This window comes from Adiantum capillus-veneris, chromosome 18, assembly GCF_014529385.1.
Source record: "Adiantum capillus-veneris isolate H3 chromosome 18, ASM1452938v2, whole genome shotgun sequence".
In the NCBI taxonomy this organism is placed as follows: domain Eukaryota; kingdom Viridiplantae; phylum Streptophyta; class Polypodiopsida; order Polypodiales; family Pteridaceae; genus Adiantum; species Adiantum capillus-veneris.
In genome coordinates, this window is record NC_140948.1 from 131,319,082 (window position 1) to 131,342,722 (window position 23,641).

General features: G+C 42.4%; 2 protein-coding genes across 3 annotated transcripts; one reads left to right on the forward strand and one right to left on the reverse strand.

Annotated features, from left to right (window-relative positions):
* The first annotated feature begins 675 nt into the window (after nucleotides 1–675).
* Nucleotides 676–17,006, forward strand: LOC147436423 (Tetratricopeptide repeat (TPR)-like superfamily protein). 2 transcript variants are annotated; one of them, XM_086489328.1, is made up of 9 exons: nucleotides 676–882; nucleotides 1,032–1,172; nucleotides 1,455–1,550; nucleotides 1,743–1,815; nucleotides 15,648–15,709; nucleotides 16,074–16,236; nucleotides 16,345–16,426; nucleotides 16,506–16,566; nucleotides 16,650–17,006. In XM_086489328.1, exons 1-8 carry the CDS (start codon nucleotides 775–777, stop codon nucleotides 16,531–16,533), a joined length of 753 nt encoding a protein of 250 aa, XP_086345454.1. In that variant the 5' UTR covers nucleotides 676–774; the 3' UTR covers nucleotides 16,534–16,566; nucleotides 16,650–17,006. The 2 variants fall into 2 exon arrangements, with proteins under 2 accessions (XP_086345454.1, XP_086345455.1); XM_086489329.1 differs by lacking the exon at nucleotides 16,074–16,236 and having other exon boundaries at nucleotides 687–882.
* Nucleotides 17,007–17,081: 75 nt separating this feature from the next.
* On the reverse strand, nucleotides 17,082–22,579 carry LOC147436424 (uncharacterized protein At4g15970-like). Its single transcript, XM_086489330.1, has 4 exons — nucleotides 22,099–22,579; nucleotides 19,082–19,444; nucleotides 18,450–18,900; nucleotides 17,082–17,784 (listed from the first exon to the last, which is right to left on the reverse strand). Exons 1-4 carry the CDS (start codon nucleotides 22,363–22,365, stop codon nucleotides 17,627–17,629), a joined length of 1,239 nt encoding a protein of 412 aa, XP_086345456.1. The 5' UTR covers nucleotides 22,366–22,579; the 3' UTR covers nucleotides 17,082–17,626.
* Between the last annotated feature and the right edge of the window lie 1,062 nt (nucleotides 22,580–23,641).

Here is a 23,641-nt window from a genome sequence, read left to right on the forward strand (position 1 = left end):
CCTTCTTGATAGCACCTTTTCTGCTAGCTTCAGTACCACTACGCGCCTCCCAGGCTTTCGCTCCATCTTACCAATGCTTGAACTCCCACTTCTTGCCAGTGCCTTTTCTAGGAGATTTAGCACCATGTGGGAGACAGGATAGGTTGCCACCTCGCAGGCTGAATCTCCTCCTTCATAATAGGATACATAGATACATAGATATTAAGCGATAAGCTAAGGCAACTCTTCAATACTAATAGCCTCCCTAAATCTTTTGATTGCTCAATGAATTCTAGAAAGAGTTGAGAACCCAATAAGCATTGAGCAGAGAGACTCTCTCATATGGAAAAACTGAGGAAAGAGTATGCCAAGTTTTTGCAGGCATCCTGTTAGAGATGAGCATCTAAGTAGAGCTCCAAATAGCTCTCTCTCTCTCTCAACCTCAACCTCGCTAAAGGGACACACCGAACTCTACGGTTGTGATCAATCCAAGCCTAAAAATGTCTCCCAAGAGGAGATTCAAAGCTCATGTGACTACTATGATTGGCACTGGTATTTTGAGTAGATTGTGATTCTGTGCTGGTTGCGCTGTTGAATAACTAAAGACTCATCATACAATAGAGAGAGATCCTGACCAATGTGTTGAATAACTAGAGACTCATCGTACAATAGAGAGAGATCCTGACCAATGTACTTTATCTCTTAGTGAAAAAAAAATTGCAGTGCCAAAACTGAGGGACAAAACTCTGTGTTAACAAGTTGTAAAGGTTCTTCATCTGCATCATCCAAACATCCATGGCGTCTCTAGCTCTCGCTTCCGCTGCCGCTGTTGTGGTGGGTTCGCGCTTTTCATCCCGACCAGCATTTTGCGTTCGAGCTGCGTCTCAGGAGTCTAACAAGCAGGTTCTTTATTTTGCCCTTGGGGAGAGAGAGAGAGAGAGAGAGAGAGAGAGAGAGAGGGAAGGATTTTGTGTTGCAAACATGAAAAAGACTAGGAGCTTTTAAGATATTTGTGTTTTGAAGTCTTTGGTAATACCTTTATTATCTTGTAGGCTTGTCAGAAACCTGATGCGGGGCTCCTCTTCTCTAAGCTCGAATTGCATACAAAGTCAATGCAGCACCTTGGAAGGGCAGCTTTGATAGCAGCAGCAGCCGCTGCTCTCATGTTCACTGATCCAGCACTTGCCTTCAAGGTATTTAAAGGAATGCATGTGTATCAGTATGGTGAAATAGCATGCCATTTCTCGAGGCTGTATGATCTTATTAATGTGTGCTAACATGCTTTACAAATTGGACTGTCAGTAGCCATATTGTTGGTCGGCTTCTGTTCGAGTATGGGTGTGTGTGGGTGGGGGGGATCAGTTAGAATTTGGCCACTACGCTTGCGTCTGAAGCTCTCCATTTTTAAATGGGCTACAGTGCGCCAGTGCAGCTCATCTGTTCTAAATACAGTTTATTTTCCTTTTATTGCACAGGGTGGAGGACCCTATGGTCAAGAAGTTACCAGAGGCTTGGATCTTTCAGGAAAAGACTTTAGTGGCAAAACTCTCATCAAGCAGGATTTCAAAGCGGTATGAATGTTTATCTGCTGCATGTGTGTATGAGAGAGAGAGAGAGAGAGAGAGAGAGAGAGAGAGAGAGAGAGAGAGAGAGAGAGAGAGAGAGAGAGAGAGAGAGAGAGAGATTCTGGTAACAAAGTTCAGGACTGTGAGGGTGTGCTTGACCCCAGGCCACTGTTAATCTCGTTACAAAACCAATGACAGTCAAACCTGCGACAAACAAACTTTAAAGGTGCAAAATTGTTGGGTGCGTCCTTCTTTGATGCTAATCTTACAGGTATTTTTCTTCAACCAAATTGCAAAAGTTTATGTTGAACAAAAAGCATCTTTTGCTGTAACACTGCCTTCTGTCATAAGCATGCCCTCTTTTGCTTGCAAGAATCAGATTGGAATGTTCTGATGATGAAAAAGACTCCATGTGTTGTCATAACTGCATTAAGCTACTGTGTTTGTGTCCCTGTTTTATATATGTAATCTTGTTTCTGATCTTTTAACTCCTCGGGGTTGCATTATATGTGCATTCTGTATGCAAATTTTATGCTTTCTCATGTGGTTATTCCATTTCTTCTACAAGTTTCCTCCTTTTTTGTTTAAGTACAGGAGTTTAGATACATGTAGATAGGGCAAAGTACAAAAATGTACCTTTTTCTTGCTCTTCCTCATCTAAAACTTAGAATATGTGTTTCAAAATGTCCCCATTTTTGTGGTTTCTCACTGCTTGGTTATATGACTCCAATCAGATACAAAGACTTGATTCCCTAAAGCAAGTCAAGTAGGCATGTGAACAATTTCTAAAGTCACTTAGGCCATTTATTAGTAATTAAACCTCTAATAAGTGGAGTCGTGGGATTTATTAGATTGCTCGACCTCCTCACTTTTGGCACTGACGACGTTAGTGGGGATGTTGTGGTATTTAGTCAATACTATGGATGATGGAGCTGATGGTTACTTTTTTCGATTTAATGCTTCTTTCACTGCTAGGCTTCATTATGGCCGAGTTTGCCCTTTATCTCCGGAGTCATGACAGAAACTCAGTACACTAAACTTTGTGTTGATGTATGCTCATGTGTGTGTGTGTGTGGTGTGTGTTGTGTTTGTGTGGTGTTTGGGACCACTATTGGGCACTGATGACCTTAGTAGGGATGTTGTGGTATTAGTACCACAACATAGTTCTACACCCAGTTAGTACCTAGTTCTACACCCACTATTGGGCACTGACGACGTTAGTGGGAATGTCGTGGTATTTAGTCAATACTATGCATGATGGAGCTGATGGTTATATTGTCTCGTGGGTGACTACCATGGGTCTATACCTTGCACTTTCCTTTAAGGGTGAATCTGGGCTTATCTTGGATTCATCTAGGTATATTTTTTAGTCGTATAGCGGACATGCAGACTTCACATTGTGAAGTTTTCGTCCGAGTTACGACCAGTTGATATTGTGCTAATTCTTTCTATCTTTTGTGGTGCGTATGCCCTATCAACTACCTCATTTTTGTGCTAATTTTTTCGATTTAATGCTTCTTTTAGTGCTAGGCTTCATTATGGCTGAGTTTGCCCTTGATCTCCAAAGTCATGACAGAAACTCAGTACGCTGAACTTTGTGTTGATGTATGCTTATGTGTGTGTGCGTGTGGTGTGTGTTGTGTTTGGGAGCATACGTTAGTACCTAGTTCTACACCCACTATTGGGCACTGACAACGTTAGTGGGAATGTCGTGGTATTTAGTCAATACTATGCATGATGGAGCTGATGGTTATATTGTCTCGTGGGTGACTACCATGGGTCTATACCTTGCACTTTCCTTTAAGGGTGAATCTGGGCTTATCTTGGATTCATCTAGGTATATTTTTTAGTCGTATAGCGGACATGCAGACTTCACATTGTGAAGTTTTCGTCCGAGTTACGACCAGTTGATATTGTGCTAATTCTTTCTATCTTTTGTGGTGCGTATGCCCTATCAACTACCTCATTTTTGTGCTAATTTTTTCGATTTAATGCTTCTTTTAGTGCTAGGCTTCATTATGGCTGAGTTTGCCCTTGATCTCCAAAGTCATGACAGAAACTCAGTACGCTGAACTTTGTGTTGATGTATGCTTATGTGTGTGTGCGTGTGGTGTGTGTTGTGTTTGGGAGCATACGTTAGCACCTAGTTCTACACCCACTATTGGGCACTGACAACGTTAGTGGGAATGTCGTGGTATTTAGTCAATACTATGCATGATGGAGCTGATGGTTATATTGTCTCGTGGGTGACTACCATGGGTCTATACCTTGCACTTTCCTTTAAGGGTGAATCTGGGCTTATCCTGGATTCATCTAGGTATATGTTGTGGTATTTAGTCAATACCATGCATGATGGAGTTGATGACTACCATGAGTCTATAGCTTGCACTTTCCTTTAAGGGTGAATCTAGGCTTATTCATCTAGGTATATTTATTAGACTGCTCGACCTTCTCCCTTTTGGCTACATACCTGAGCGTTGGGGTTCACCTTGCATCATCATAAGATAGAATAAGAATCGAGTACCCCTTGTAGGGGCAGTGCCTAGTTGTACCCTAGCGTTTTCCCCTTGGCATCCATCAGCATTTCCATCGCCAGCATCTCCAACATCTTCAGGCTATAGCGTGAACGCTTGCAGATTCCCTCAAATCAGCCTTGCGTTTTTACCATCAGCATTTCCAGCACCAACACCTCCAGTAGCTTCAGCGTTTTCAGCCTATAGCATCGGCGTTTGCAAGTTCCCTCAAATCAGCCTTGCGTTTTCATCATCAACATCCTCATCATTAGTGTTAGCAGATCAGCCCCTAACATCAACGTCTTTAACATCAGATTCAGCATTAGTACCAGATTCCATCAGCATCAAGCATAGCATTCAACATTGTAGAAGTTGGTGCAAGTAATCTAAAGCAAGTACTTGCTCTGTTCATGCAAGTAATCTAAAGCAAGTATTTGCTCTGACAATAGAGCAAGGGGACCCTTTAGGGTGGTTGGGACCCGACATGGAGTGTCATCTCTCTCTCTCTCTCTCTCATTTTGTTTAGTTCAGTTTCTCTCAAGTGAAGTAATGGAACTTTGTGCTTGTGCAAAGTACTAGTTCTGTGTTAACATCCTTGAATCCTATGTCTTCATCACTACGTCTTGGATACCATTTAGCTATAACCTCATCCTAATGAGCGAAGATCGGCATCAAATACACAAAGATCTAAATCTTGATCAACAAGATTTACTTGCCTCGTATGCGGGTATGGAAGGAGTGGGACAAAGGATCCTTAATCCTCTTCTGCATTCGCATTTGCATGTAGCGTGCATCCACCTCCATCGACATGAAACCATTGGAAATACCTCCGAGCACCCTTATCTTCCATCTTCACCCACAATGTTTTCACGATAGGACTATTCTGGTGGTAGTATTTGCTCGCAGGGCAGAGTCAGTATGAAGGCTAATATTCTGCGATAGTAGTAAGGCTGTCTATCAACTCGTATGGTTGGTGTTTACATCACAGCAGTACCTACATCCATAGTACCCATGGGTTTGGAGGAGTTTTTATCGGTTGATGCATCCACAAGTATCTAAAGCATTCATCATCAAAAATACAAAAAGCATCCACATGAAGAAGTTCGGCAGTTGTATCTTACCTTTCACAGGGGAGGATGTCACGTGCGCATTGCACTTGAGCCATGTGGACAAGCTACTGCTATAGGTTAGCGTTAGGAATCTATCCTGGCACTTTGTGAGCCTCTAGAAGGACATGCATGATCAAGGAGGTCAATAGTTGCATACCCTCACTTGCACAATGCATTCATAAGGTCACTTAGCGAAGTAGGCACGTGAACAACCTCTAAAGTCACTTAGGCCATTTATAAGTAAATAAACTTTTAATAATAAGTGGAGTCGTGAGATTTATTAGACTGCTCGACCTCCTCCCTTTTGACTGCATATGTGAGCCTTGGGGTTCACCTTGCATCATCAGAAGATACGAGCAGAACCCAATACTCCTTGAACCCAGTACTACTTGCAAGGGCAGTACCGAGCAGTACCCTAGGGTTTTCCCCTCAGCATCCATTAGCATTTCCATCGCCAACACCTCCAATATCATCCGTGTTTTCAGCTTATAACATCAGCGTTTGCAGATTCCCTGAGATCAGCCTTGAGTTCTCATCACGAGCATCTTTATCATATCGTTAGCTGATCAGCCCCCAACATTAGCATCTTGAGCGTTTGATTCAACACTAGTACCAGATATCATCAGCATCAAGCACAACATTCAACATTGTACAGTTTGTGCAAGTAATCTGAAGCAAGTACTTGCTGTGGCAATAGAGCAAGGGGGCCCTTGAAAGTGGTTTGGATCCGAGATGGGTGTCATCTCTCTCTCTCTCTGCCTCTCTCATTTTGTTCAATTCAGCTTCTCTCAAGTGAAGTAATGGAACCTTGTGTTTGTGCGAAGTATTAGTTATGTATTAAAATCTTTAAACCCTTGCACTGCACCTGACAAGCAGTGTGTGCCGTTCAGAGGGTTCTAGATACAACTTAACGGTGCCCAAATGGCAGCGTGCCTCGTTCAGAGGTTCCAAGGACAACCAAACGATCTCTAGACCATATTTTGCGCCGTTCAGAGGCTTCCATTCACAACTAAACGATCCCCAGACCGTAGTTTGCACCGCTTAGAGGTTCAACAACATTGAAACCAGCATTGCAACCAGCATCAAACTGTCAAAGGTGGCAACGGAAGATGCAATAAAGACTAGAATGACTCGTGATCCGGTGGGGACTTGGACTCCGATCTAGAACACCTGCAATGCCAAACACATGAACAAGGCACACCTAGGGAGAAGAGAGATCACTGAGAGAGAGAGAGAGAGAGAGAGAGAGAGAGAGAGAGAGAGAGAGAGAGAGAGATCTGGGAAAGGTTCTCTATGCTGATAACAATCTGTTCATACAAGTGACCAAGGGTGATCTGGCATAGAACTTACATGCTTAATGGATAGACCCGAGGCGCACACAACTGTGACTGCTACTGCTACTGCTACTGACATTGCCGAGACCATTGGCACGGTCTTGTCATAGGTATCACCTCCTACACACCTCCTACATGCTCTGAGTGTTAGGTGCAGCGGATTGAATGTTTGCGCTTTGCTCAAGATGAGTGCTCCGAACTGTGCTCAAGGTTCCTTTTTGTTCTTATGGAAGGGAGAGCCTTCCGTTCTTAATGAGAGAGTGCAATGATCACAAACAAAGTGAATGGACACTGTGCATGCAAGTGTATGAGACTGAGAGATAGAGAGAAGAGAATACGACACCAAAGACGTTATAAAACCCTCCTCCGAAGGCCCCACTCTCGTCGGCGTGGTCTGCTTATGATTGCACAAACTGGTACAAACTGAATGCATGTGACTGATGCAAGTCTAGGCTATGTTGACGACGACGACTATGTCGGTGACGATGTCGATGACGACGATGCGACGACGACTCGCCGAAAACGTAGATGCTGAAATCTGCTTTTTTCCGGGCTGAAACTGAAAACCTTGCGGAAACTGACCGTGCGGCGAGGAACTACTGTGGGAAGGTGAGATTTGCGAGGTTCGGGACTTGATTTGCGGGTACTAACTGCTGAAAACTGAAAACGCTGATGTTCCTTGACTTTCCGTCGCGATGAATCTGCAAAATGCTAGGGTGTGTAGCAGATATAAAAACGCTAGGGGCTGAAATTGGTCTTTCTGTCGCCGTGGTTCTGCAAATGCAAAAACGCTAGGCTGATCTGTTGTGTAGCGATGGCGTTGGGGCTGATCTGCTGTGCACCAACACGCCAAGGCTGATCTGATCCCAAAACGCTAGCTTTAGGCTTCTGCTCAAAAACGCTAGGTCTCCTGGGGGGTTCTGCTGAGAAGTTGCCTGTTGAGGGTGGAGCTCCTGCTGCCTCTTCTGCCATTGAGTGCTAACTTGGGTTTGCTTATATACAAACTTAGCAAAATTGCCCTACCTACTTTTGTTGGAAAGTCACTTAAATTAATAAGTGAAAAATGCCAAAAATAGGAAAAATAGGCTAAAATCACTGGAAAATTCCCTTGACTAATTCTAATGGATTCTGATGGGAATGCTTATGATCATGCTGTGTGCGACCAGAGGATATGCATCTACACTAAGTGACTGGGCATGCACGGTCTACGAATAGACTCACAAAAGTGCCAGATCATTGCTAAATCTAGACTGACTGGACTGACTGAACCCTGATCATGCTGTAGCTTGTCCACGGACACACAGGGTTGAATGTGTCACGTGACATCCCCTCCTTTTCAAAGTGAGGTACTGGTACCGAACTGTATGGCGTCGAGGGAGATCGCCAATAATATCCGGAATCCTGGAAGGGACTCTTCGCTGGCCCACTCTGATGTGTGGGTCGTGCGGTACTTGAACTTCATAAAGGTCTACAACGCTTGCTTCTTTGGGCCGCGCCGAAAGCGACACAAAGTCTTCTGTGGCTCCGTCGATGCTTCAACTTCGTTTAGAGTCATGCTTCTTTCTTCTTCAAGAATCTCCATGGCTGAAAATTCCTGAAACCACTTCCAACACAAAACCATGAACATAGCCATTCCATGCAAAGTGAGTGGAAAAAATCTTGTCTTCGCTAAAGACTGTGTATGCAATGTAAATGAACATAGAGACGGAGTGCTAAACCGTTCACCACACACACGCAAACAATGAGATCGAATCTTTCTCTTCTTATCTAAAGCAATCAACTGTGGCAATTCACAACGGAAATGCGCATGCTTGGTGCTCATACTTTCATGTGCTCTTTCTATAACTGTGTCGTGCCAAGGAAGAGACATGGAATGTGACTTCCTTGAATGCATACTTTTCAGCTTTTCATGAAAAATCCGCATACATTCGTGCTCATCCATGAGTGAAACGTTCTCAACATACAATATGTCATGCCTAGTAAAAGGGATCACATAAAGATGCTGACGAAAATACAGGAAACGATCACGAATGAAACACTCGAACAATGCGTGTGTATCAATCATGCGAACACATAATACTTCCTGTGAGGGTTCTTTGCACCTAGGCTCAAGAGCCAAGATCGGTTCTTCTTGAATGATCGAATCATCTTGTGGGGGTTCTTTGGACCTCGACTCGAAAGCCAAGATCGGTTCTTCGTGATTGATCAAATCTACAACGAGGTTAGCTTCGCTAGAAAAAGCATTCACTAACTCATCCTTCTTGTGAACAATCACATCTTCTTCATGCAAATCATCATGCTTGTGAGAAATCACATCTTGATCATGCAAATCATCATGCTTGTGAGAAATCACATCTTGATCATGCTCATCGTTAACATCCAAATCATCATGCAAATCATGGTCATTCAAATCATCATCATGCAAATCATGTGTGTCTTGCTTTGGAGAAGAAGAGACTGAGAGAGTCTCCTTCTCCTGAATCTCTTGCATTTGTGCCTGCACTTGAGAAAAGAGTTGCAAGAATTCTTTCATGTGTTGGTCGCTCTTTTCTTTCATGGCTTTGTTCTTGTGATCAAATTCTGCTTGTCTTGCTTTGTTCTCGCGATCAAATTTGGCTTGACTTTCTTTTTCTTCCAAGTCGTACTGACGCTCTATGGCTGCCATTTCTTCTTTGTATTCACGATCTATGGTTGCCCTTCGTTCTTCGTAGGCCTTTCTTTCTGCTTCTCTTTGTGCTTTTCTTTCTTCGCGTTCTAATTGTCTTTCCTTAAACAACTGCTTCAACTTCTCCATAGGAGTTAGTGCAATCCTTGGCGTAGATGGGGAAGGGGGAGGGTCGGAAAAACCTCCTGGTGGGGAAAATTCTTCTTCGCCTCTCTCATGCTCATCACCTCCAAGCGAAGTATCCATTCCGCTTTGAGTGATGACCATTTTGCAATCGTGGGTTCTTGTGGTCTTAAGTTCACGAGGAACTTGGGTTCTTGAGGGTCTTGGGTTCTTAAGTTCACGAGGAACTTGGGTTCTTGGGGGTCTTGGTTCTTGAGGTTTTCTTTCACTTGCAAACCCCATTTGAGAAGAATCTTCTCTTCACCCGAGTTCTACTCCTTTCTGCGGGCGCACCCCTTGGCGGCCTTGCGCTCACACGAAGGTTGCTATTTCCCACCTCACGTCGATTGGCCGGCCGCTAAGTGCACGGTCCGCTCTCAATGAGTGAAAAGAGACACAAGGGGAGGCTGGACAAGCCCTTCTTTCCTGGGATTCCTGTCACTCTTCAAAAACACGATTAGGAATCGACACACCCAAGCGAACTTGGGTTCCTGCGACCTCAACAAGCAAAAAATTCTTGTGATTCTTGTGGTTCTTTCCTTGAGTGATACAGAACACTGCCAAAGCTCTGATACCAATGTTAGGTGCAGCGGAATGAATGTTTGCGCTTTGCTCAAGATGAGTGCTCCGAACTGTGCTCAAGGTTCCTTTTTGTTCTTATGGAAGGGAGAGCCTTCCGTTCCTAACGAGAGAGTGCAATGATCACAAACTAAGTGAATGGACACTGTGCATGCAAGTGTATGAGACTGAGAGATAGAGAGAAGAGAATACGACACCAGAGACGTTATAAAACCCTCCTCCGAAGGCCCCACTCTCATCGGCGAGAGTCGTCTACTTATGATTGCACAAACTGGTACAAACTGAATGCATGTGACTGATGCAAGTCTAGGCTATGTTGACGACGACGACGGGATGACGAGGCCGACACTTGGGCTGAAATCTGCAATCTTTCTACTGCTGTCCAAAAACGCTATGGGCTGAAATCTGCTAATCTTCTATCTACTGAATTGTGACTCTATGTCGGTGACGATGTCGATGACGACGACGCGCCGAAAACGCAGATGCTGAAATCTGCGTTTTCCGGGCTGAAACTGTAAACCTTGCGGAAACTGACCGTGCGGCGAGGAACTGCTGCGGGAAGGTGAGATCTGCGAGGTTCGGGACTTGATCTGCGGGTACTAAGTGCTGAAAACTGAAAACGCTGATGTTCCTTGACTTTCCGTCGCGATGAATCTGCAAAACGCTAGGGTGTGTAGCAGATACAAAAACGCTAGGGGCTGAAATTGGTCTTTCTGTCGCCGTGGTTCTGTAAATGCAAAAACGCTAGGCTGATCTGTTGTGTAGCGATGGCGCCGGGGCTAATCTACTGTGCACCAACACGCCAGGGCTGATCTGATCCCAAAACGCTAGCTTTAGGCTTCTGCCCCAAAAACGTTAGGTCTCCTGGGGGGTTTTGCTGAGAAGTTGCCTGTTGAGAGTGGAGCTCTTGCTGCCTCTTCTGCCATTGAGTGCTAACTTGGGTTTGCTTATATTCAAACTTAGCAAAATTGCCCTACCTACTTTTGTTGGAAAGTCACTTAAATTAATAAGTGAAAAATGCCAAAAATAGGGAAAATAGGCTAAAATCACTGGAAAATTCCCCTGATTGATTCTGATGGGAATGCTTATGATCATGTTGTGTGCGACCAGAGGATATGCATCTACACTAAGTGACTGGGCATGCACGGTCTACGAATAGACTCACAAAAGTGCCAGATCACTGCTAAATCTAGACTGACTGGACTGACTGAACCCTGATCATGCTGTAGCTTTGTCCACGGACACATAGGGTTGGATGTGTCACGTGACACTGAGAGCATAGTCACCTCTTACATGCTCCGAAAGCATAGATATGGTGCACCTTCTCTAGCAAGATCTAGATGAGAATCTTGATCTCGGATGAGAATCCCTACCACTGCATGATCACAAGGCTTGCGGGAGGTTGCCATGAGAAAGCGCTACACCGTGATGGTGATCGCCAAGTGCCGCATTTGCTGCCCATGAAAAACGCTAGGATTGAGCAGTTGAGCAAAAACGGTAGGCTGATCTCTGGCCAAAAACGCTGGCTGATCTAAAGAAAAACGGTAGCTGCTTTGCCTCTGCACGAAGCCCCTCTGGGGCACCTAAGGGAGGGTGCCCCCCTCTGGTCACAATTGCAATGCTCTGGAGTGACCTCCCCATGTCCATATATAGTGACATCCATTAGCTGCCTGACCTAGCCCTCAACCCCCACTACCTAGAAATAGGAGACAAATGTGGGAAAATGGGCAAGGGATTTTGATGCCCAAGGGACATTGGGGAAAAATATCACAAGGCTGGGAAATAATGTTTCCATCTTGCAGGAGCACAAATGGCCATGGAATAGAGCCAAAACCCAAGGCTAAACATGGCTAGATACAACCTGACATGAGAAACCTACCTCAGTGGCCGAGCACAACCACAAAACAACCCTCACTCCCTAACACCTCTCCTTGGGAGAGATTGGAACCAAGTGGATGAACCAAGAGAGATGTGTGGACTCTAACACCGCCTCTCAGCTCCTAGAAAGGAAGTTGGACCAGGAAGATGGAGTGAGCAATCTGCAACTGTAAAGAGAGGGTTTCATGGACCAGGATATCTGCTACAAAACTCTGAGGTTGAATAGTACTTGGCCAGTATACCATCCAACAGACACCCTGAAAGACGTCCAGGAAGTATAATGCTGTCCGTTGAAAGTAAATCTAGCTCTATCAAGAATCTCCTCAAGCCAACTGACTCACAAGTCGCACAACCAGCATCTGCAGAAGGTACTACTGCTCACTGCTCCAAGAGAATGCATCAATATTGAGGGTAAATGCATAAGCTCTGGGTATCCGGATCATTTCCCAACTCTAAAGTACTCCACCCTGGAGGAAAGAGTTGGAAATCTGCACTTCCGGTCATATACCACATGCCAAAATCTCCAAGCTACTATGGGAAGTCCAAGGAATGGGACAACCGAGGCTACTAAGGAATTATATGTCTAATGGCGAAGAACCAAAGAAGTGCACCAACCATCCTATACAATGATGAACTGCAAATTGTTTTTGAAGGAACTTCATGGGAATTGAGAGTGAAACTGTAGCTGATCTTCAACTCTCTGGAACCCATCCCGAGAGAATATCACCCCACTCTCAGAGTGAATCAAGAATAAACATCCATGAGAGAAGGAACACACATCAATACTGAGACTGCAGCTAACACAGCAAGATCAAGAGAAGATCGTGCTCCCAAGCTGTGTAAGAGAAGAACAAGGTGTTGTAGAAATGCCACCAAATAGATTGTCAATCCTGTCTGTTGTACAGAAAACCACTGGTACTGAAAGGAAGTAGTCCGCGGAAATTGACTCTCAAGCTGGCTCCACATCCCCCTCTGAAGGGAGAACACCCGAACCATCCAACAATCGCTGCTTGTGTAACTGGATTATCCGTGGCAGGTGAATCCAGAAGAAAATTTACATGCAGAATTTGGAACCAAATCTAAGAGAACCAAGAAGACCGTCTCCCTACATTGAAGAATGCCGTGGCTAATTGCAGCTGGTTCCTAGTCCGAGAAGGACCACTATCCGCCTGTACGAAATAACATGCCAGTCTAAGAATAAGAGGTGTGTCCTGAATGGTATACTCTCTAGAGATCAATCTGGAAGACGGGGCATAGGAACTACTGCTCGGATGCATTGAGAAGAGTGACTGTTACACCACGAATCCGAAAGACGAGGCAACTATGGAAATGGCGTGTTGAGGAGAGACTACTCCTCGACTTGGTAGTTGCAGCCTACAGCTTCAGGGTCTTTTAGGAGACTTTTCTATTCTATTTGAGCTAGGAGTCTAGTAAGGATTATGCTTCCTTTTTCTGTGTCACTTTATGATGAGAGAGATCATCACTGGTTACACCTCTTTCTGGTCTCATGGGCCATCTTGGCTTTCAAGAGATGCTAATCTTTCTTCCTTTCTTTCTTTAGGGCTATGTACTCAATCCCTTTAAAGTGGGGCTTCTATGCAAGTTGGCTGATTGGCCCCTTTGTGCAGTTTTAGCGGATGTATATTCTATCTGGTGTAGTGTCATTAGAAGAAAGGATGTTTGCATTGTAATGCGTAGACTACTATGTGATCTTTCAATGCAAGAGGTTATCTTGAAACATCAAGACTTTTGTAAGTCTTTTGGTTTCAAGTGCCAGCCTAAATTACCTTTTTTATATACCGTTTGGAAGTTCCACAAGAACCCTATAAAGCCTAGATTTATAGCTGCTTCTTGTAACACCTCTTTGACCGAGGTTTCCAAATGGCTTAGTTATTGTTTCAAAGACATTTTACCTAGCGTAAATGAATTGTGGAATAATATGCTAAAGGAAGTAGACGTACCTACCGATTCAAGTTGGATTTTAAATGATTCAGTAGGCGTGATTCCTGTTTTAAAGTTTTTGAACTCTTCAAGAAGCCTTAAGGAGAAATCTTCTCCTTTATGTCTCCAAACTTTTGACTTTACAACGTTATACACGAAGCTAAATTTGGAGGACCTTAAATTTAGAGTCAAGTCTCTTATTTCAAAAGTTTTTGCGTACGAGCTTGAGAAGGATAGGTACAAGGCATTGCTAGTAGAAAAGTCAGCCTTGAACTTTGACTTCTTATGGCTGAAAAATAAGAATGTAGATGTAGACTAAGGAAGAAAGAGATTCACCAGGATTGTAGATGACATTGACATCATATCTTGGTTAGATTTTCTTTTGGACAATTTATATATAACCATCGGCGACTTTCTTTTCAAGCAAACAATTGGTATCCCTATGGGCACCAATTGTGTTGTTTTTCTTGCTAATTTCTATCTTTTTACTTATGAGTTTGATTTTATGGAGCGTCTTGTCTTTGCTAACACTTGCCCAATATTTTTGCACAAGTTATGCAATGTAAGACGCTTTGTAGATGATCTTTTTGTCCCTGACGTTCCTTCTTTTCAAGATTTTATGTACTTGAATTCGAGTTTTGTAGGCGGAGGAATTTATCCCAAGGAGTTTTGTGAACTTAACTGTACCACAAATAGTGACTGTTGTGCCTTTTTAGACCTTAAGATTTTTCGGACTCCCTTGGGATTAGAAGTAGATATCTATGATAAGCGCCTTGAACTAGAATATGCCAATCTAAAAATCATCCGCATGCCTCACATTTCTTCGAACATTTCTCTTTTAGCTAAGTACGGTGTCATTTGCTCTCAACTATTTAGATTTTCTCGTCTTTGTTCTAGTAAATCTACTTCTGTTGTTCAATCTTGCCATCTTATTTCTTTACTAGTTGAAAAAGGATACTCATTCAAAAGAATCATGAAAAAAGTTCGTTCATTTTTGCGTCGTAGTAAGTTTATTTTTAGTGTTTCTTCCTTTGGAATGTTCAAGATAATCAGTAGTAAATTCAATAGAAGTGGGGAGCTAAAAAGCCCACTTATTGTTTGACTTAATAACACCTTATTTTGTTGTTTTGATCTTTAGCGCTTCTAGTAGTTTCACTATAGCTTGACAATTGCTAGCCTTTATCATGGCTGAGTATGCCCATCACCTCCGGAGGGTGATAGAAACTCAGCTTGTTGGTTTTGTAGAGTACGTTCAAAGCATGAATGGCCTCTATATAAACCTGCACCTACTCTTGGGCACTGACGACGTGAGTAGGGATGTCATAGCTATTGTCCAAGCTATGCATGATAAAGGTGATAATCTTATTCTTCCTGTTTGGACAAGCAGTGAAGTTGAGATCACATATTGTCAAGTTTGGTTCTTTGCTCTTCGTAGGTTTGTAGTAGTATTCATTTTTCGATTTCATATTTAGCTTACCTGAGGACTTAAGAATGTGTTCCGTTATAAGTTGTGTGAAGTTTGATTTCTAGGATTAAGTTTTTAAGATGTCTTATCCTTTTTTTGTGCTTAAAGTTGAGTACTTGTTTTAAGCCAAGTAAGTTGCGTCAACTTATTTTTACACATGCTTTTTCTAAAAACATTTTTAAGTTAATAATGTTTTGTTTTATCTAGTTTTGTTTCGTAGCAAACAAAGTGATTTAGTTAGTTAGTTTGTTTGTTTTTGTTTTTCTTTTCTTTTCGTGTGTCCCTTGCTTTTATAGTTTTACGAGTGCTTTATTCCCTCTTATAATTCGTGAGTTCAGACTATTCTGAACTTATGAAGGTATATACTATGTGATCATTTGTATCTGTTTTTATATACATTTTGACTGCTTTCTATATTTCTTGTTATCAAGCAGCTAAAGTACATTGAAACTTGCAGGATCTGATTTGACAGATGCTGATCTACGAGGTGCAGATCTTTCTTTGACCAATGCAGCAAAGGTAAGTAACCCAGGCGACTTATCCATTTCTTTTGACGATTTTGCTTTGCATTATTATGCCGTCCTACCTGGATTTTCTACCAAATTAGATCTTTTCATCATAGTGGTCCCTCATCTGACGTATGTTAGTACAATCGGTATCGTCCTGTATGATTGGTTGAATATGAGAGTGGATGCTTGGAGCTCTTTTCAAGTGGTGCGATTGCTTCTTGCCTTTTTTTGACTATATTTGTGTGATTTGGGACTAGCCCTTACTAAATTTAATACTGACAACCATTTGGTTTACCTTTTAGTCATGTAGGTGCTCCCGTTGTTACTTTATAATAGTTTAAAGTACTATAATTTTTCTTTTTCATCCTTTGTAGGGCACTAACATTTGGATCAGGCCAATTAGTACTGTACGTCATCAGACGGTCTTAAGCATATGCGATCGTTCCTGTCAACCATGCTTCTCATATGCATGTCCAGTTTTGCAGCAGCTCGTGTTTTGTCAGTCTCAACTACTGCCTGCTAATTTAAATTGTCTTTGTAGGTTTGCTTGTTTTCTGACATCTTCCTTTGTTTTTCTTTCTGGCTTTGATGTATATTGATTAAAATTTTACTTCTACATAAATGAGCTCACACTGGGCTTTGCAGGCCAACTTTACAAATGCAAATTTGGAGGGTGCATTGGTGACGGGCAACACATCCTTCAAGGGGGCTATAATTACAGGAGCAGGTGGCTTGTTGGGTCTTGATGTTTGTGTTAATAAGCAGGCACAAGATTTGGCTGTAACATTTTCATGTCATTCTTGTAGACTTCACGGACGTTCTTTTTCGAGATGATCAACGGAACTATCTCTGCTCGGTTGCTGACGGGTATGGCCTTGTTAAGCTACAGTTCTTCACAGATTGAGGTGGTAATATACTAATCTAATTTCTTTACCTTAAACCTTTTCTAGGGTCAATTCCGTGACTGGAAATTCCACTCGCGACACTTTGGGTTGTTAATTTCAACCGCAAGTATGAAGTGATGCCAGACAATTGGAGGGCGACAATTCAAAGATTTTGTATTTCCTTGTAATGAGATCCTTGTTTTTGCTAACAGAAATTAGAGTGCCTTGCTGCGTCAATCAACGGGGTAGCTTTCTTGTAAGTCCCTGCCTGTGCTATCCAAAGTGTCATTGGTGCACATAATGGTATGTACATGGTTTAAGCTGATAAGATGTGTGGGTGTGTGGTACAAAAGTTTACTCATCCTTGTATTATTATATACTGAACTTTGAATGTAGCAACAGGTTTTGGCCTGCTTCTTGAGAGTTTATGTGCAGTATTGCAGGTTTGAGTTTTTTTGGCTTTAAGCATGCATTGATAACTTTAAAGCTCTGTTTCAGTTTTTGTAGAATGTACTGCCATGGTGTGCATTCTGAGGCTTTCGACCATTTATTAAACTACTGCTACGGCGTGCGTTCTGAGGCTTTCAACCATCTATACAGTTGCCTGCTGAAAATCAATTTTTCTCTGCAGCTACTTTGACCTGCGCCTCGTCAAATATGTAAAAAAAATGGTAGTTGATATAATGCTAGCATATTTTCAGTTTTGATGTCCATAAAGCCGACCTGACAAGCAAAAGAGTGCTCTCTGAAGAAGGGTGCCTAATGCACACTTCAACTAGCAAGTGGCTAGAAGATGCTGCAAAGGAATGGGTGCCAAGAGAAAATTCCACATGTTGTCCTACCTTTGCCCATAAGGCAACATATTCCCTACCTGAATGACACACAATTTTCGTTATTCAAGTGTAGTGCGTCACCGTTTACTGGCATTCTGAAGCCTTAAGCATACGCTCCTATGCATTGCCCCCTGACAGCATTAGCCTCTAATGCAAAAAGTCTAGTTTGACCAGCTCTTTTGGCTGCCAGCTATCAAACTTTGTAATTGCCTATTCTTTTTTACTGTTGTGCACCCTCACCTTCAGTCTAGCTCCACTCTTTGAAATTATCCTTGTTAATCGGGTGCCTGATTTAGCCAGCACATGGATGCAATTAGGTAAGTAGAGCAAGAACATCAGTGCTAACACTTCATCGTCAGGTGCTCGGACTGTTGGGCAAACCCCATGCATACTTATGCGCAGTGGTCCAATTTTGCTAAGTCATTGGGAGCTTGCACGCCATGCTAATCCTGACTGGCTTATCTACCTAGAATGGACACTATTTTCCCCTTTTCATGATTTGTTCTTACTACTGTTTTAAGGTGTAGTGTGTTGTATGCGTTTTGTGCTGGGAAATGAGGCAGCTGCTTTGTCATCAAACAGCTCTCTCTCTGTGCTCAAAGGTTGGACATTTGAAGGTAAAGCTAAGGGAGATGGGTGAGTGTGAGTTGCTAGAGTGCACAAAGGATGGGCACTTTAAGGTAAAGGGAAGGGAGGTGGGTGAGGGCTGGGAACAAAATATTTCAAGCAATCCAGCAATAGCATAATGTATAAATGTTCAATATTGAGTCACATTAGGGATTGCTGCTTGGCACATAGTATGGCTTACATCTCCAAGTCAAATGCCTTGCACAAAATATCGCGGGCAAAATTGTGAATGAAATAATCAAGGACGAGAGAGAAAACAATGTAGAGGTTCCGGAAAGCCTCTTTTAATTACAAGTATGCTAGTGTCTGTGCCATGATCGTGGGCAAGCGAGTGGGGCATGAAATTGTGGGCTTACATACAGTAAGGTTGCATTCTGTGAAGGGCTCCCTTGGCCTTGTTGAGTACCTGTCAAAGTGTGGTTCTGTGCTGCCCATTTTTTCCATTCCTCGAGCATTGCTCTTAGGTCAATTAGTTTTGCATCTAGACCCTTGCAACATGTGGCATGCATGGTGATGGCTTTGGTCATGTTAGTGGTCCGAAGTGCACAAAAGCCACCGAAGTATTGCGTGTCTAGGAATCGGATGTTGAGGCCAATGCTAGCAAATGTGTGTTCAAACTTGATGGAATTCAACACCTCTTGGTCAGCCATGTGAGCACCCCTTTTTCTCTCCTCATACCAATACTCATAAAACCTTATTGTTCTTTCGTTGGCGTGCGCAAATGTGAAGCCTGCATTTGGACTGTTGTGCAAATCTGAAGGCTTCCCATTGTACAAATCACATGCAATCTGAAAATCAGCTTGGGGGTCCATCTCTAGTTGAGGAAAGGGATTGCGAAACCATAACACATCGGTGTCCTTTAACAAAATGCAGGATGTCAGAATGTGGATGAATATTTGATGAGCTCACATACCCATATGCAAGGAAAGTCACACGTGTGCGTGTGCACGCACACACACATACACGCACATGCATGCACGTAGACGCACATGTGTGCAGGCTATATTACACACACACACACACACCATTTCAACTTACAGTGAAGACAAAGCTGTAGTTCATTTGTAGGATGGTTTGCAAGAATTTGATGCGTCGCCACATGAGCTTAATGTAGTCCCCACTTAGAAGGAGCTGCTCTCCAGAGAAGTCGACACCGGGGGTGGTAATGAAGAGGCAATGAGGGTGGATGACAAGACAGCGTTCGTAGGCAGCAGCGTCCACACACACAAGGACCAAGTGCTGGAGCAATGGGCGGGTGCCATGGCCATGCCAGAAGCTCTCCAAGAAGATGTCGATCATGGTACCCTCCTTTGCCCATGCTGAATTCAAAGTGGTGATGATCACTGTTTTGCTATGGGGCATGGCTGCCCTCTCCAGCACCTCCTTCATTTTCCTCTCATGCTGTTGAATTCCACACATTACCAAGTAACTGAATATGTATCAAGGTAAAGTAGATTGAATATATGATGAAAATCATGAGACCACAAGTATTGATATCATCTTTGTAATTCTTTTGTTGTTAATGGGTTGCAGGTTTGTGTCATGGGGATTGAACACCACACCTCAGGACCGCGCACTTTTAACACAATGACCCTTTCATTACGTCGTTTTTTTTCCTTTCGTTTTTTAATAATAACAAGTGGTCTGACTGCTGTTGTGCATCTTGGTTGCAATGAGGCTTATAATGCATTTACTATATTCTTGTTACAAACAAAGATGCCAAGTATTTATAGCATCCATGGACAACATTTTTGCTAAACAATGAAGGAGGAGAGAGCCATAAAATGTCTACTATTCTTCAAAATAAGTTGGTTATCTTTGAAGGCAAGCTTGAAATTTGTGCCAAGATTTTCCAATGCTAGTCAAAAGTACAATTTTCTATGAACAAGGTCTATGCTTAGTGGATCTATAGGAGGAAACTTATTTTATAAACTTTAAAGACTTTCCTATTGAAAATTTTAGAGGTAAATTGACCAAAGGGTGAAGATTGTTTACTCTAATCTCCTCAATTTTTTTTTAAGTTTTTGTACCTCGTAGTCTAAAAATTGGAGGTAATTGAAGGGGGGATTTGAGCATGGATCTCTACTATCTAATAAAGGTTTTTTCAGCAATGTGTAGGTTTTTGAGCTCAAAGTTCTCCCCTCCCCAAGTCATAAGCCCTAGTGTCACCCTTCCCTTGCATAACATATATGCTTTTGTAGAATGGCTTCAGTGCACATCACTACTAAAAAGCATGTACAAAACTTTCCCCCACAAGCATTTTCATGATTGTGGTTGGTATAGATTTTTGATTGGCACCTATTGGGTAATTAGTCCACTTACATGCAAGAGCTAAGCTCAAAAGTTACTCATGAAGTGCACTCAAAGTAGCGGAGAAATTTTTCCTGTTAAGTTCGTAATTAAAGCTACAATATCTATATTCTGCAAACAAAATAGAGAAAAATACCACCATAGTCCTCAATTGCATCTTGATTGTCAAGTTTTTGAAGATATAAAGCCTCAAAATTTCAAACTTGTTGGTGGGGTGCTTGAGAAACACTCATGTACAATCACACCTTTCTTTTACTAGGTGCAATTCAAGTGCCGATTAGGCCACTGCACCATTCTTCAGAATTCCCAAAGATAATGCCAAAGGCTTGTGCTTTTTGTAACTAGAAGGTTGTGTGTTTGAGGCCCTAGAGACTGACACTTAAGAAATTGCATTTATTCCATTGGGTATGTTCATATTGCCAAGGCTCTTATTAGTCTTAATCATGATGCTCGTCCAAGGAAAAACTTCAAAATCATAAGATTCTTTAGAAGTCACTCTCAATATTGTACACACCTACTTAGCCTTTTCCTTAAAATTGTTGTGATGTAGTATGTAGGTCCACTTGCGTGAGTGGACCAACTTGTTAAGATGTCTAAAAGGTTAGGCCTAATGAAAGGAAAACATGTCAATTGACAACTGATATACTCTTGATACTTTATCTAGGAGTTTGAAATTTGCATCAAAGCGAAGAAATTGAAATTAGTTTGCACATAAGGATGAAGGATACTTGCCCCTACAAAGAGTAGCTTGTGGAGAGGGGTAAGCTCCTCCTAGAGAGTTAGCATTACTTGCCAAAGGATAGGTTTCTTCTAGGTGTGAGGAACCCTTTACCAATAAACATTAACCTTTAGACTAAGCTTCTCGTAAGCATATATCTTTTGAGCTCAGAGAGTAAATAGAAAATTGAAGTCTTCTATGGAACAATACCAGTGGATTTCTTTCGTTGAGATTAGGGAATATTGCAACTTAACAACTTCTAGCACTAATTTTACCACTTGAAGAAGTGAGATTTGAGAGTACTATCAATAGAACAAGTATTTTGAAGGCTACTGTGGGCCTGCTTAAAAAGCCCCACCCCCTCTAATGTATACATAGAAGTATACAAGTTGGATTATTAATAATCCTCTCCGGTTAACTCACATGATGACATATATTTTGAAAAGTGACTGCCCAGGAGCATGATCTCCCCCATGCTTGGTTATTGTCTTGCCAAATTAGCATGATCTTCACATACTTGTTGGTTGTGTTGCCATTAGCATAATTTGGATCAATGGAGGTGTGATTGGACTGTGGGATTTGAACGTTGAACCGTACAAATAGTGTTGTTTTATCATAATTTAGGACATCCTAACTTATAAGGACTTTGTGGTTTTTCACCTCTAATTTTAGAAATAGTGTCGGTCTTGTGCTACATGATGTTGTAGTGATAATTTAGGACATCTCAAGAGTAAGCACTTTGTGGGGGTTTCAGCCCTAACGGTAGAAATAGCGTTGCCTTAGCATAAAATTGTGCTACATAATGGTGTAATGATAATGTAGGACATCCCAAGAGTAAGATATTTGCACAATTTTTCCGGTGCGACAAAAATGCAATGGCTAGAATGAATGAGCCATGGTGAGGTGAGATTGCCTCTAGCAACATAAGTTGTTGTGCTCTATACTACCCTGTAATCTCTTTGCAATCCATCTTCTTCATGGTGTCATGTGAGCACTACCAAAGAAGGTGAGCATCAGGTGTACTTACCTGTTGGTCATGGAGGATGCCGTCGAAGAAGGTGCGTATTTGAGGCGGGAGCTGAAATGGTGCATAGAAGAAGTAAGAGGGCACTGATGCGAGCGCTGCATACGACACAACAATCAGTGCAATGGTGCATAGCAATGTGAGCAAGCCTTTCTTGCTCTTGAACAAGAGCTTTCCATAGTGGTGAGGTAGCAAATGTACATGACATGTAGTGATAGAGCTCTTATTAGAGAAATTGGGTCCATTTTCTGCTGGTGCTGCTGCCTCCATTGAATGAAGCTCTCATGGGGGGCGAGTAAGTGAGTAAGTGTGTGTGTGTGAGAGAGAGAGAGAGAGAGAGAGAGAGGGAGAGAGAGCGCTGTTTGGAATGTAGCTTTTTCCCCACACACACTCCACCTACATGCTCTTTCCGAGAGCATCCCTCTTTTTCCACCCCCCCCCACAGCCTTCAACTTTACCCTTTGCATTCTATTTTTTATCCCAAACAAGATAGTGGGCGAGGAGTCAATATGTGTGTGTATGTGTGTGTCTCCATTATATGGTGTGTGTGTGTGCATGTTATGCGCATTATAATAGGGCCCTTGCACTGGCACTAATGCGCCTCAAGTTTCCTTCAGGAGTATGAGAACGTGAGCGCGTCAGGGAGGGATAGAATGTTCTTCTTGTTGATTGTCCTGTGTGTGTGTGTACGTGTGAGAGAGAGAGTGTGTGTGTGTGTGTGTGTGTGTGTGTGTGTGAGAGAGAGAGAGAGAGAGAGAGAGAGGTTTATCCTCCCAGCTGTAAAACACAAAGTGGGCCTTACTTTCACCAAAGTAAGGCCCTTGAATTAACCCACACACAAACTAAATACATTAGTTACATTAGCCTACACAGCCTAGTAGGAGAAGTTTTGATTCTTCATGTTTACCATTGGTGCGTACCCCAAATTGGAATCAATTTTCTATGAAAAGAACTCTATTTTATTAAATTTTTTCCTCATTGTAACTAAGCAACACCCCTTTACATAATAAAATTGCTACGGAACCCTTTAAAAAACCACTCAATTTCTCGACGTAGATTGATAATCCATAGATGCAAAAGCGATGCATAGTTTTGCAAGTGCCATATCGCGACAATCCTTATGAACATTTTACTTGAGCAATGCCAAAATTTATACTAGCATAAAGTTGAAAAGATGTTGAGGCAACAATAGTCCGCTTACTAGGCCAAAAGGAGCCCCCTTTGCAACAAGTAGATCGACAATATCTCCCATGAATAGTGACATGAAGAAATCCCCATAAATCCTGGCAAAATAAGCAATTGAGGAACTTGTATAGCGGGCTTAGGCTGGTGCACATCCATAAGATAATTTTTAATCCTTCATGGAGTTTCTTTTAAGCAATATAGATGCCTATAGGGTAAAACCCCCAACTTAAGGCCACCTAAGGGGCATTGCAAATTGTTGCCAGCATATTCCACCGTTTTCAGGTTGGATGTGTGCAATTGGAAGAGCTCATCAATGCCTACCTACAGTAAAAATCTCGCCCACAAACGGTGCTTCAACGAC